The 14778-nt window shown below is 57.2% G+C and overlaps 1 protein-coding gene across 1 annotated transcript in view; it reads left to right on the forward strand.

The window, feature by feature from the left end:
• Window positions 1-976: 976 nt before the first annotated feature.
• Window positions 977-14778, forward strand: part of ASIC4 (acid sensing (proton gated) ion channel family member 4) — a 31298-nt gene continuing 17496 nt past the window's right edge. Inside the window, 2 exon segments of the mRNA XM_011964671.1 lie at window positions 977-1213; window positions 1215-2117. Coding sequence (XP_011820061.1) covers window positions 1151-1213; window positions 1215-2117 — 966 coding nt within the window. The 5' untranslated portion in view covers window positions 977-1150.

Genomic DNA, 14778 nt, shown 5'->3' on the forward strand with positions numbered 1-14778 from the left:
CCCGCCCGTCCATGCTTCCTCTCCCTGCTGCTCATTAGCGCCCAGATTAATCAGCCCCCCTTTCCTCCCCTGTGAGGGCACATGCTCTCACATGGGGACCCAGAGCACAAACACTGATTCTTGCCACCCCCACCCTGGGGGCACGGATGCATCCCCTACTGGCCAGTCAACTGAGGCTCCCACCCCCGCCTATGATGATGGCCCACATGGCTGTTCCCCTCCACAAGAACACAGCAGACCCGTTAGGGCTCTCCTGCCCCACTCTGCCAGGCACCCCTCAAACCCGTTTACTTAGGAGAGAGCATTTGCTCCCATTGACACCCAGCACATCTTCCTGCTCCCTTCCATGCCCCGGGGCTCTTCCTCTCCCTTCATTGCATGCCCTGTGCCCCTACATATAGAGCACCCCTGAAACATACCTCCCCTTTGCTCCCTGGCTTGCTTACCCAACACCCCTCCCCTGAAGCCTGATTGTGTGTGTGTGGCAAGCGATTTGGGGAACATTTGGGGAAGCAAAGTGGCCACAGATATGCAAGCTGGCCAGGGTTCTCTCTGTCCCAGACATATAAATGACTGAGATTGGGGTTGGGGGCAAAATGAGGGTGAGGGTAGCCAGCTTCCCAGAAGGGGCAGGGGCTGGTGGGTGTTGAAATCAGGAGCAAAGCTCCAGGGAAGCTGAGAATCTTGGAGTCACAGTTGTCCCCTGGTCTGTCTAGCCTGCCCTCCTCTGCCCCCCTCCCCTCCCTCATTCAAACAAGTGGCTCTCTCAAGGAGTTTCTGGAAGCTGCTGTGAGTCGGGTAGTGGGATCAGGTGGTGACTGGGTGCTGGAGTCAGGAGTCTCGGAGGCCAGGAGGTGGGGGGATAGAGTTGGCTGACCCTTCATGGGGTGTGGGCCAGGAAAGTGGCAAAGAATGAGCTGAGGACCCTGGGCACGGCACCCTTCCCCGGGTGGCCAGGGAGTGGGGAGATCTGGGGACCCAGTGAGCGGCTAGGGTGCAGCAGGAGTTTGGGGGATAGCCCCAGTCTCGGGATCTCTGTCCTGGGCTGGGGACTACCCCCTCCCCTGGCCTGGCTCCTGACGCCCGTGCTGCCGGTGAAACGCTGTTGACATGTCCTGAATTATTAAGCACGGGGTGGGCTCCGGAGCACATGCTGAGTGGAGCGGCTGGGGCTGCGCGGCGTGGCGGAGCAGCGCTCGCTCCCTCGCTCACTCGCTCGCTCGCTCGCAGGGACACACGCAGGGGCTGACAGCTGTGCTGGTGCTGATAAGGGAAGCCACAAGGAGACGATCGAGGAGAGAGACAAGCGGCAGCAGAGGCAGCAGCGGCAGAGGCAGCACCAGGGCTGCGGAGCTGCTGGGAGTGGGAGTGACTCCCCCACCTCGGGCCCCCACCCTGTCCCTGTCCTCCTCCCGCTTGCCCTGAGTTTAGAAGAGCAGCCGCTGCCACTACTGCCACTCGGGAGGGCACCAGGGCTGCTGGCTAGGGAGGGACAGGGCAGGGAGGCTCTGGCCAGTCCCAGCAGCCGGGGACAGATGCCGATCGAGATTGTGTGCAAAATCAAATTTGCTGAGGAGGATGCGAAACCCAAGGAGAAGGAGGCAGGGGATGAGCAGAGCCTCCTCGGGGCTGCTCGGGGGGCAGCAGCCCCCCGGGACCTGGCCACCTTTGCCAGCACCAGCACCCTGCATGGACTGGGCCGGGCCTGTGGTCCAGGCCCCCACGGACTACGCAGAACCCTGTGGGCACTGGCCCTACTCACCTCGCTGGCTGCCTTCCTGTACCAGGCGGCTGGCCTGGCCCGGGGCTACCTGACCCGGCCTCACCTGGTGGCCATGGACCCCGCTGCCCCAGCCCCAGTGGCGGGCTTCCCGGCTGTCACCCTCTGCAATATCAACCGCTTCCGGCATTCGGCACTCAGCGATGCCGACATCTTCCACCTGGCCAATCTGACAGGGCTGCCCCCCAAAGACCGGGATGGGCACCGTGCCGCTGGCCTGCGCTACCCGGAGCCTGACATGGTAGACATCCTCAACCGCACTGGCCACCAGCTCGCCGACATGCTCAAGAGCTGCAACTTCAGTGGGCATCACTGCTCCGCCAGCAACTTCTCTGTGGTGAGTTCTGCCAGCTGGGCTGCCTGGCCTGGGGTGGCTGGAGGCTGGGGAGCGGGAAGGAGTGGTGGCAGTGGTGTGCAGGGGCATCCTCAACAGGGCTTCCCTTCCTTCCGCCACCAGAGGCTGGCCTCGTGTCTCTCCAAGCCTGGCATCTCCCTCTGGTTTCCCAGCCATGGAGCAGTGGCCGCTCATAGGGCTTACCCTGGGGCGCCTGCTGCTACTCTTCTTGTAGCACTCTTCTTGCTGCTGCTGCAGTGCCCAGGTCTGGGAGTTGGGGTGGGGGTTCCTGGGGTGGGCCCAGGTGTCCTGGAGCTGGCTGGCTTGCAGGGAAGGGACATACCATCCCAAGGCCAGACCAACTGACTCCCACTTTTCTCTTGCTCCCTTTTTCTTCCGAGGCTACTGGATTCTTCCCACCAAACGAAGGAGATGGGGAGGGGAGGTTTGGGGGGCTCCATCTAGGGAAGGACCCCAGGCGGCCTCCTGGGGAGCTGGCCTGGTGGGCAGGCTGCAGAGAGCCCGTCTTCAGGACACTAGGTGCCAGTGTCTCTTCTGGATCTCTGTGTCTCTCACATGCCCGCCTCACAGACTCCCTCACACATCCCTCTTTCATTCTGCCCTCCAGCCCTCCCGAGGGCCAGTCCCCCTCTGTCTCCTGTTATAGCGGCTCCCATGCCCAGATTTGGCTCTTACACTGGGAATCACTGGTTCACTCTTATGTGCATAACTCACCCTCACTGCTGCCCCAGCATGGGTGCATGCACACATGCACGCACACACACACACACACTGCTGGGGGACACAGTTTCCTGCACACTCCCTTGCTCACACACACTCACTGTCCCTGTCACTACACTCACATGCACACCTGCACACCCACACCCAGAGAGCTACTCATCTCCATTTCTAGCTCCCAGCTCTCGCTTAGCTGCCAAGCACAGGGTCCCACTGTGGATGCCATCCCTTCTCATGACACCCCCCCATCTATCCCAACTGCTGCTCCCCATTTGGAGACTGCTGGCGCCATCTCTCACCTATGTGTGAGCACAAACACACGCACCCTCTCCAGGAGAGGGGTGTGAGCTTGGGCTGCTCTCCCATGCACGCCTCCCACAGTCAGGTATGTGAGGGGGGTGGGCGTGTCTTGTACGCCGGCTGTCTGTCAGGGCTCCATTCACCCATAGTCACAGGGTATCTAGTATTCATGGTGCTCGAGATGCTTGTCCCCAGTCCACAGTTTGCTCCCAGCGTTGTGTGTCTGTGTGCGTGTATGTTTCATCCTTGTTACCGCTGCCCAGTGCATATGCAAATGTTTGGCGTCAACATGGTGCCCACTCCGGCCCAGCCTCCAGCAGCCAGCCCCAGTGATAGGGACCCCCACCAGGTTCTCACTCACCCGCTGCCTCAGGATCGCCAGGAAACATGCTCCAGCCAACAAGGTTCCTGGCCCCCACCATGTCTGCAGTGTCTGGGGCCTCCTGCCATTGGGCAGGGGAGTTAGGTAGAAACCGAGGGACAGGAGGGGAAACATTGTGCAGGGAGAAGAGTCAGGGGTATTGGCCTGTTGTCCGGCTGTACACCCCCTCTCCTAGGGAAAATCACTGCTCCCCAAAGCCAGGGTTGGTAGAGTCCCCGAGGAGGAGGATATGGGGTATGGAGGGTGAGTGTGGCCTTTGGGATCCACAGGACTCTGCTGTCCTCAATCCTCACCAGTCCGTACTGGGGGCTGGGCAGAGCTCAGGCTCAGCAGGTGCTGTTGGGGCAGAAATCAATGGGGTCTTTGTGTCCCTGAGCGGGAGCTGGGGGTGGGCAGGAAAGGGGAAGGGTGATGAGACCTCGGTGGGAGGAAAGGAGAGGAAGAGCTGGAGGGGGTGAGGAAGTAAGGGGAGGAAGGCAGAGGGCTCTGCTTGGTCTCCAGGCTAGGAGGCGGTGCCTGGAGGATACAGGAACAGGGATCCCCTGATCAAGGCTGGTGAGTCCCCGGAATCCTGGGGATGGCCCGGAGGAGTGTGGGTGGATTTCCCACAGGCCCTCTGGTGCCCTGGGGCTGGAGAGAGGAGGATGGTAGAAGTCTGTGGGCTGAGGTTCTGGCCCTGGTGCAGGACAGTGAGGGGTAGAGGGCATAGCAACCACTGGGGGACAGAAATTCCCCTTTGGGATTTCCATTTCCCCTGTCTCCAGCCCAGCCTCCTACCCTTCTGCACACACTGCATCCCCTGTCTACTGAGCATAACTCTCTCTTGGGTCTGGCATTCAAGGGCTGAGTCTGCTGCAGATTCACCAGGGTCTGGAATTACAGGTTGGGCAGGGGGCCCATGATCCATGGCAGTGGGGAAGATGGGGTGTATTACAGGGGAAAGGCTGGAGAAGGGGGAAGGAGATGAAGATATGGGGTCTCCAAAAAGGACATGAGGTCCATAATCAGCTCTGTGGTGAGGACCTGGAGTCAATGATGGGGATTTGGGGTCTATGGTGGGGAGATGGCTATGTGAGCTGGTTGGTGGGGAGCCTGCCGGGGTATGAGTGGTGAGATGGTCAGAGACAGGGACAGGCTTCACCAAGGGGCTGTTATGTGTTTTCTGTTGCTTTCCCTGTTTCTTCCTTCCCACTCCCCACTCTGCTGTGACCTTTCCTCCGGAATCCAAGTTAATAAATGTCACATTTTCCAGCCTATTTTTACTCCGGGTAATGTGCCCTCCCCCAGTCCCCTCTGCTGCTGCTCTTGCTTCTGTTACCACTGCAATCGCTCTCCCCCCACGCTCCCTAATATCCCTTGATGCATTTCCAATCAGTCAGTCAATCAACATGGAGTTCTGCATGCCTACTATGTGTTGGACTCCCTGCTCAGAGCTGTGGAGGAGAGCAAAGATGGGAAGCCCTGTCCCCAGTCCCTGTCCTCAAGCAGCCTATAGTCTCATGGTAGAGTGGGGACAGGGATACTCAGAAGCTTAAGCAACCATGCAAGAGTTAATCAGCCATGCAAGTGGTGTCATAAGGTGCCAGGATCAATTGCCAGACGAGGTGCATGGGTAGTAAGAGGCTGAGTTCAGAGAGGGAGAGGCCGTTCTGGGTGGAGGAGAGCTGGGAAGACCTAGGGGATGAGGCAGGCTGGGCACAGTTTGGAGAGGAGAAGAGGGAAGAGGGGAGAGAGGAGAGGGCCCTGGGAGGCAGTGCTCTGCACCATGGCTAGCTCCAGCTAGTTACCTCTGCTCCTCTCTTCTTCTCCCTCCCCTCCTCACTCAGTCTCATACCATCTCACTCCTACCCATTCTACCACCTGTATGTCCCCCACCCCCAGCCTTGTAGACAGCTCTCCCTTCCTCCCTGATTCCTGCCGCCATCTGCTACCCACACCCCCTTCCTCCAAGCCCCAGTTCTACCTTCCCCACTGCGGCCTGCTCTCAGCCTGCCCTCTTGCTAAAAGGCAGAAATCACTCTTTCTCCCCAGGCTTCATTTCTTGAGCTGTAAAATGCAAGGGTGGCTCTAAAATTCCGCATCTCCTCTCACCTGGGGACCACCAGGATTCGAACCTCGGCTCCACCCATTTAGCTGTGTGGCCGTGGGGAAGCCAAAAAGCTTCGTGAGCATCAGTTTGTGTATTCTTTAAATAGGATATTAGAACCTAAAAATTGGGGGTTGCTGTGAGGATTAAAGAGATGCTCCTAAAGAGCTTATAGCACACTACCTGGCACACACATCGTATACACTGTGTAAGCGTCAGCTGTTATAAATGCCGCCACCCCAACTCCTGGCTATCTTTAACCTGACTGTTCTCAGCACCACCTACTGGTTTCTGACCCATGTACTGGCATCTTCATTACTCTCCATTACCTAGTCATCCCCCCGCTTTTGACCCTGTGGCCCACACCCTCCTCTGCCCTGTTCTAGCATTCCCATTCTATTCAGCCCTCCAAAATATGCATGCACGTGTGCATAGGTGCAGAAGCGTGCACACACTGTCTAGATCAGTGCTGGCCAATAGAACATTCTGTGGTGATGGACGCGCTGTGCACCTATGCTTGTACAACATGGTAGTCACTAGCCACATGTGGCCGTTGAGCACTTGAAATGTGATTAGTGCAACAGAGAAAATGAATTTTTAATTCAAAGAGCCACACGTGGCTATAGGCTGCCGCGCTGGACAGCACAGCTCTGAATGGCCCCAGGAATGAGACTGTCTGGGTAGGGCAGGGCTGGGATTACAACTGGGACCACAGAATATAGGGGGTAGCTGCCGGCTGTGATTTGAAGTCATGCCGTCTACTCTGTGGGCTGCGATCTCAGATGGAGCTGAGGATAGGGTCTGTGTCTGGGGGCTGGGAGCAGTGGGGTGTCTGGAAACACCATGTGAGCAAAGGTGCCTTTCTTCCCAGGTGCAGGACATGACCTTGGTCTTTTCCATGTTACTGTCTGGAAATTTGAGGCTGGGGGAGGTGGAGAAGCCCTGTGGAGGCATGGGTAGGAGCCAGCCCCTCTCCTCAGGGTCCTCAAGGGTCCAGGCAGCCCCTGGAGGGCTAGGAGCCCGGGGCCCTGTGGGTGCCTCACTATCTCCATCCCCTCTGGGCTCTCCGGTCTCCCTCCCCCTCCCGACCCTCCTTCCCCACACGCTGGTGACTGCCGTGACTATTAATCACTCGCCCTGTTCTCTTCCTCTCTACTAATCAGGCACAATTAGACAAGGCCTCTTCCAGCTGGGCAGTCCCCCTCCCTGCCCTCCTCTCTTCTCCCTGCCCCACCCAACCACCAGCCAGGACAGCTCTGAGGCACAGAACAGCATGAAAGCCCTCTCTCTCTCTCTCTGGCTGTCACAGGACCCAGTTTCGGGCTGCTCAGCATCCACTCCTTCTGTCCCAGCGACCTCCTTAGCCCCTTCTCCTCCCAGCGTGTGGTCAGGCCAATACTGACAGTCTCTGCCTTCCACCCCCTGCCCTTGGCCCTGGGAGGAGCTACTCCACACTCCATCCCAACTCCACACCTTTGCCACTGGGTTGGAGGTTCCAAGGGCTGCCCCTTGCCCCGTTGGCTGTGGAAGGGAGGGGGTGTCCACTGAGGTGGGTCCAAGCCTCTAATCTGCTGCACAGGCGTCCCTCTGACTCCCCCAGCCTGTCCAGCCCTCTATTCCCCGTGGTCCCAGCTTCTCCTGAAGCATGAGCCTTAAGCGCATTTAGTTCAACATCTGGTTCAGGGCGGATGCTGCCCTCAGGAGCCAGGCAGGTCAGGTTGGGGTGGGGGGATACAGTAGGGAAGGGTGGGGTCTGAGGAGAACTGAAGACCACTTAGTCTTGAAGGACGCAGCTGCTCCTCAGCCCCAGCTAACTGTTGCCCTGTGTGAGGAGCCCAGGATGGCTGGGTCTTCCAGTGTGTCAAAAGCAGCTTCAAATCGTGATTATTTTAACAGAACAGTAACTGATTTAAAAAATACTGAGGGCTGCCAACCCCTCAGATTGCACCCACCCTCTCCACCTTCCACCCCACACCAGCTGCGGCTCAGACCCTCCTGGAGGGGTGCGGTCAGCCTGCCTGTTTGGGCAGTGGAGTGGTTGGAAGGGATGTAAGTGGTGTGGCCCGGCAGGGAAGGGCAGGGACTGTTACTGTCTCAGAGGGCTGGTCTTCAAGGGCAGTGGGAGGACCGTGAGGGACATGCCCCACCCAGCCCCACTCAGCAGCCCCGTGGCCTCTTCATTAATCAGGAATCAGCCCCGAGCTGGGCTCATTATCAGCTCAGCTTCTCAGACACTGCCGGAAGATGCTGATTAGCGTTTGAAGAAATGGCCCCACGTCCTGTCCCCCTCTGATCCTCTCTCTGTCTCCCCTGCCCCACTCCTTCCTGGACCCCCACCCCTGCCCTTCTGCTTCTTGGGAGGAATCTGCTCCCTCTTGTGGCTGGCGACAGGGCTGCCTCTGCTAGGTCCAGGCAGGGGGCAGGAAGGATCAGGAATGGAGAGGCAGGGGCACCCAGGGAGCACTACAGGGAGCATTGGAATGTCAAGACCCAAGCTACTGAGTCCCTGAGTCAGTGGGTCCCATGGGGAGGTGGGAGGAAGTGAAGGTGGTAGAGCCTGAGGTGGTCCAGGAGACATGGACGGCCACTCTGGAGGAGGGAACAGAGGCCGGCCTCAGGCTGCTGAGTTATAAGTGTTCCCTGCCCTTCCAGGCTGGCCCTGCAGCCCACCTCCTTTGAGCACCTGGGAAGAGGAGGTGGGAACGGCCAGCACTGGGGGCAGGAGGGCCAAGGAGAGAAGATCTGCCACGTTTGTTTGTTTTTTGATTTTTTGCAAATCATGGTGGAGACTTAGGGTCTTCAGAAGGATGAGTGAGGGTGGGAAGGCAGGAGGAGGACAGAGGGGCAGAGACCCTGAGAGTGGAGATGGGAAGGTTCAGTGGTGTGTTTTCCAGGAAGAGATGGGCAGGGGTCTGCACTTCTTCCCCTGGCTCCTAGTCTGGGGCTGGCAGCGCTGGAAATCCAACCCACCCCTCAGATGCTCACCATGCCCTTGGGACACCCGTGGGTGTTGGGTTGGAGGGGGAGCAGTTCCAGAGAGATAGGCACGGGCTGCAGCAGCCGAGGCGGCAGCAAGAGTTCAGAGAGGAGCCACGGGATGATTAAGGGGAAATGGAGGATTGATTTAGGAGGAAAGATTAAAGGAGCTAAATCCGTGGCGCTTGGCTCAGCGGTGACTAAGCGTGGACAGGATAATAGCTTACAAATGTGTGGAAGGTGTAAATACCAAATGGGGGGAGGGGAGGCGGCTCGGCGGGCTCAGGGGGCGAGGTGGGGGCTGGGCAGGCCCCCGGGAGAGCTGGGAACCCCTGGGCGACGGCCCCTCCCCAGTGGGGGCTCACAGGGGAAGGAAACGGGACGTTGGGGAGCCCCAGGTTCCCAGCAGGGGTTCCGTTTCTGGCCGCAGCCTCCCGGGCCTCGTGCCAATCTCCATGTCTCACTCCCTCCTGGCTGGGGATCTGAGGTCGCAGGTTCAAATCCCACCCGAGCACCCGAGTCCCTCAGTGCCCCTCGGCCCCGGGCCTTTCAGCCGCTTCAGGTCAGCCAGCCAGGCCCGGCTCCGCATCCGTCTCCTTGGGACCCCGGCCCCTGTCGCCCCCTCTCCGGCCGCGGCGGGGGCGGACAGCGGTGTCTCCCTCCGCGGTGGAAGCCTCTGGCGCTGCTGTGTGCGGAGGTCACTTTGCTGAGGAGCCGGGAGCCGGGGGAATGCAAATGAGGCAGACCCAGGGAGGAGAGCGAAGGAGCCCAGAGGAGATGGGAGGGAGGGCGCTCGGGCGCCGTGATGGATGCCTGCCCCGCGGGAGGGGGGGGGGGGGCGGCCCTCTGGGTGCGGGTGGGCCAGGCCTGGGCGGCCAGACTGTGTGTGCGGGAGAGGGCGGGGGGCCAGGGCTCCTGGCGGGCGCACACCCACCCACCCACCGTCCTCGCCGCCTCCTTCTGTCTTGTCTCCTGAACTCCCGCCTGGTTGTGGGTGTGTGCTCCACTGTGTAAGCAAAACTCTCGACCAGGAACTTTGCATCGAGGGGCGGGAATGTCAGGGAAGGACTTAGTTACCAATTCACCAATTAAAAATTGACTTTCTAGGGTGTAAGGCCTAAGCGGTCGCTGCCCGGGGAACGGTTTTGGCTGTTAACCTGGGTCCCGGAGGCCTTCATCCTCCCGTTCTCTCCCGTGGAAGCGCGGCGCCCGCCGGGGACCACAGCCTTCTTCCACAGCCCCAGCCCTCCCTGGCTCCTAGGGCTCCCCTGTCCCTTCCACCACAGCTCACACATTTACATTTGAACAAACACCGCGGCCATTGCCTCCTAGATCCCCCGTGGGGAGGAAGCGGCCCTGAAGAGCTCATGGGTGGCAGTGGAGTGGAGGCGGGGAGGTGGGGGGCCCCTGTATGCACGTGTAGAACCAGGCCTGCTGAGGGCGGCTGTGTATTCCTCTTTCTTGAGTGTGGCCTGGTCTGATGCCCCTCCTGGGTGAGCCAGGTGGCTTGTTTAGAGAAGTTTTTTCCTGACCCTGCCAGCCAAATTGAGCTCCTGTTCCACCTTGGTGGCCTTGGCTAGGTCACCCCATCACAACGAGGATCACAACTAGTCATAATTTATCCATTTGTGTGACTGGTGGATTTGTGAACATGCCTGGTGCAGTTCACGGTGTTTATGTTGTAAGTGCCCCATAAGCACTTTGTTTTTTTTTTGTTTTTTTTGTTTTTCTTTTTTATTTTCGAGATAGGGTCACACTCTGTTGCCCAGCTGGAGTGCAGTGGTGCCATCACGGGGGCTCCCTGCAGCCTCAACCTCCTGGGCTCAAGAGATCCTCCCACCTCAGCCTCCTGAGTAGCTGGGACTACATGTGTGAGCCACCATGCCTAGCTAATTTATTATTATTTGTAGAGATGAGGTCTTGCTATGCTGCCTAGGTTGGTCTCAAATTCTTCGGCTCGATCGATCCTCCCACCTTGGCCTCCTAAAGTGCCAGGATTACAAGTGTGAGCCACCGCGCCTGGCCCGTAAGTACTCTGAATGAATGAATGTCTCTGCAGCCAGACAGCAAACTCCTTGAGGGCAGAAGCTGTCTGTTTTGTTCTCTGTTGTATGTCCAGTGCAAAGCACAGTGCCTGACACTGTTGAGCACAGGCTCAATGAATAGTGTTGGACAAGTTTGGAGAATAAGTGTTGTTTGAACACTCACCAGTTCTTGAGTGTCTACTATTTGTAGGTACTGTGTGCCAGGTGTATGTCACACGGTGGCTATGGGTGGACTCCAGGCCGAGACTGCCTGCCCTGTCAGTTTCCTTATCCTGTCTGTACCTCCGTTACCCTGTCTGTAAAATGAAAACCATAGGACTACCGCCAGTATAGGAGTTTTGTGAGGATTAAGGGGTTAATCAATATAAAGTACTTAGACCTGTGCCTGGCACAGAGCTAAGTACTAAGTAAATGTTAGTGGTTGCTATGATTTACGTGCATTCTGTCTTTCCTCATAACACCTCTGAAGGGCGCCTGTGGTTATTCCCATTTTACAGATGAAAAATGGAGGATCGGAGAGGGTAATCGATTGAATCTGAATCCCACAGACTTAACTAAGGGTAAGGCCTGAATGTAAACTAGGTTGGGCTTTCCATCCGGTAGGAGAGGCGTATCTCAGAGCCTGGGGATTTCGCTGTGACAGAGCTCCATCCTCTAAGCCACTCCCAAATTGCAGAGAGAGCCTGCAAGGTGCTTGATGCCCTGTGAGGATGCGCCCAGTGGGGATCCAAGATGAAAATGACTGCACCATCCTGGCAGGAAGCTCCATTCCCCAAAGGGCCTCACCCCTCCCTTGAGCATCTGCCAGGAATCACTGAATTGATCTCTAATCCTCTCATCTAACTTTAGGAGGAGGAATTACCATTCCCCTTCTACAGATGAGCAAACCGAGGCTCAGCAAGGTTCAATCACACATCCGAGGTTGTTTGTCCAAAGTTGGTGGGAGAGGCTGGATTTGAGCCCTGTTCTTTCAGGCTACAAAATATATGCCCCTTTCCTCATGTTATGAGCCTTCTGTGTATCCATTTCCAGCACCACATAGTGATCAGTCTCTGCCCTAGCTTGGTTCATGCTGGTCTCTACAAAACCCTTATTACTGGTATATGTATATGACTGCACTTTGCAAATGCCTTTCACATACTTCCACTATTTTGAGATGTACAACTAATCTGTGAAATAAGCAGGGATTTCTGTCTCTGCTTGACACATGAAGAAACTGAGGCCCAGAGAAGTTGATAAATCACTTTACTAACGTAAGTCACACAGGCTGTCAGTGGTGGAACTAGGGCTGAAACTAGGACCTGCCGACTCCCAGGGAGGTGATGTTGGCCTGTGAACCTGGGGTCTACTTCTGAATCTGCCCCTGTTTTCTGCATGCATGCCCTTGGATCTGAACCTTGCCATCTCTAGGCTTGTTTCTGCCTCTGTACAATGAGTGATTGGACTGAGTGACCTCGAAGTACTGAGTGATCTCGAAGTTCTGAGCAGTGCAGACACCCTAGGCATTTTGGTTGGTGCTATCTTCCTTTCTCTGCCCCTGGAAAGGATAGGGAAGGAAAAGGCTTTGAACCTGGATACTGTGCCACCCCTGAATAAAGCCAGGCCCTGGGAGCTGTTCCACCCCAGGGTGCTGGTCACAGTCCAGAGCAGATGAAGATGCACCCCCTTCCACTAGCCCACTCTGGACCTAGGGGCAGAAGAGTTCATTCTGGGAGTGCCTAAGTGAGAGGCATGGGGTGGACCCCATCAAGGGGAGAGCTGATAGAATTTGGGGGAAGGGACACCATGGAAGAATGTCAGGGCGGGGAGGTGCCGGGACCAGAGGCAGGATGCCCAGAAGGCAGTGGAGATAAAGCCCAGGCCGAAGATTAGCTCTGGGATTAGCCTGGCCTCGGCAACTCCTGGCTGCTTCTTATCTCCTGGAGGCCCAGGGCCCTCTCCCCGCCATAGCTCTGAGCCCTGGCCCCGCTAATTGCCGGTTAACCCTGTGGGCTCTGCAAGGGAGGGAGGATGCGAGCAAGCCAGCCAGGGAGAGTTTTCTGGAGAAATGGAAGCTGTGAATGGATGGAGCTCCGAGGGCTGAGAGAAGCCACCGCTCTCAGGAGGAGCAAGCTCTGGACAGCTCTCTCCCAACCCCTCATCACTGTCTCAGGCAGATCCTGAGAGAGAGGGGCTGGAGAAGGAGGCGGAGGGCACCTGGAGAGGGGTTCCTGATGTGTTAGGTCAGGGTAGGGAGCCTCAGGCCCAGGGAAAAGTCTAGTAGGAAGACAAGAGGCTGAGACCGTACAGCCAGACTAAGGGATGGATAGAGAAGAAGCAAATAGGATAGAGAATGCAGTGGGCAAGGGACAAAAAGGCCAGGGGGCATCCAGGCCAATGGGAGAGAAAGAGGCCAAGGGGAGGGGACAGGTCAACAGAGGGCAGGAGCAGAGAAACAGAGTCCGGGTGGATAACAAATCAGGGGCAGGGACAGACAGGCCAGGCGGATAGGGAAGGACTTGAGAGACAGACTGAGATCAGGAAACAGAGGCTAACAAGGCAGACAGACCCGGGCCGGGGTTCAGGCCAACACTAAAGGGGAGGTGATCAGAGAAGGACAGGCAGGGGCTGGCCAGAAGGAAGGTGGGGGAGGGGACCCGAGGGTCTGTGTGCAGCACAGACATAGTCCTGTCTAGGAGCTGTCAGCCAAGGCCGGGAGGGGCTTTGGGAAGCCACATGCACCCGCTAGGGCTAGCAGCGTGGGCCTGGAGCTAAGGCAGAGAGACAAGGAGGGCCAGACCAAAGGAGGAGGTGGGGGTCTGAGATGAGGACAGCGCTCAGAGACTGAGAGCTGATGATCTGGAGATAGCCCCTCTGCCATCAGGACACTCCCTGGCCCACAACCTTCCCCTTTCTGTGACTGGACCCTGGACTCTCAACTCCTTTGCATACTGTGCCCCCACTTCCTGGGCCAGTCCATGGGGAGGGAGCAGTGGACAACCTGTGGGACCTTGTGGCAGAGCTGCCGTGCCGTCTCCATGGAAGAAGCTGTGGGCTGTGCTGCCACCAGAGGTCTGCCACTTAGAAGCTGATGGCTCCACCCGCCCCTGCCTGCCTGGCCCAGGGACAGTCTCCTGGGCAACACTGCGCTCTGACCAGCAGTCAGGACTGACCCAGGCTGTGCAAGTGTCCTCCTCCTGCCAGTCTGGCGGGTCTGTTCCCTGCAGAGTATCCCTGAGACCCAGACAACTTCCACCCATGTCCCTTTGTCACCCTGACTCTGCACAGCCACCTTGAGGGTTTGTGTGCCAAGGAACCACCACCCTCGCCAGCTAGGCATTCATTCTGCCCTGTGTGGGGTGGGCTCGGTGCCATGTAGCATATGTCTGTGTGTGTCTGTTGTAGGTACCAGGTAGGGACGCTGCTCCAGCCCCTCCGAGAGTCAGAAGCCTCCAAGAGTCATTCATTCACTGAACACCCACCAGGTGTTCTATAAGCACCTACTGTGCTTTGACACAGGGTTCAGTTCTGTATGAATCTCGGCTGTCATTTACTTACTGTGTGCCCTTAGCCAAGTCACTTTCCTTCTCTGAGCTTCCGGTACCTAATCATTAAATGGGGACAACAATACTTAGCTCATATGGGTTTCTTGGAGACTCAAAAGAGAAAATAGATCAAAAGCACCTATCACAGGACTTGGTACAAAGTGGGGATGTTTGATAGTGTTTGCTTTCCTTCCTCCCATCTCACACCTCCTTCTGCAAATCTTGCTGGGCTCTGGGGATGCCAAGAGGGAAACAGGACTCCTGGTCACAAGGAGTTCATGGTCCCATGGGTGAGGCTGAGCTTCAGAGAGACCATAATGGTGCCTGACAGACAGGGCTCCGCCAAGGTGGTGCTGAATGCTGAGCGACACGAGTGAGGAGCTCATAATATGGGTACCCCACGTCGACCATGCCTTCTTTAGCCTTTCAACTGAAGCGTATACGCAAAACTGGCTGTGTCAGCAAGAGCTGATTCCAGCATCTTCTTGGTTTGAATTAGGAAGAGGTTGAGTACTTTCAGATTTCTACAAATACTAATATATGCCTCCCATCTGCCTTTTCCACACCACTAGGAACCAGGAAGTTTTTCTTTTCTTTTTCTTTTTTTTTTTTT

Source organism: Mandrillus leucophaeus, unplaced genomic scaffold (assembly GCF_000951045.1).
Source record: "Mandrillus leucophaeus isolate KB7577 unplaced genomic scaffold, Mleu.le_1.0 Scaffold70, whole genome shotgun sequence".
NCBI classification, from domain to species: Eukaryota; Metazoa; Chordata; class Mammalia; order Primates; family Cercopithecidae; genus Mandrillus; species Mandrillus leucophaeus.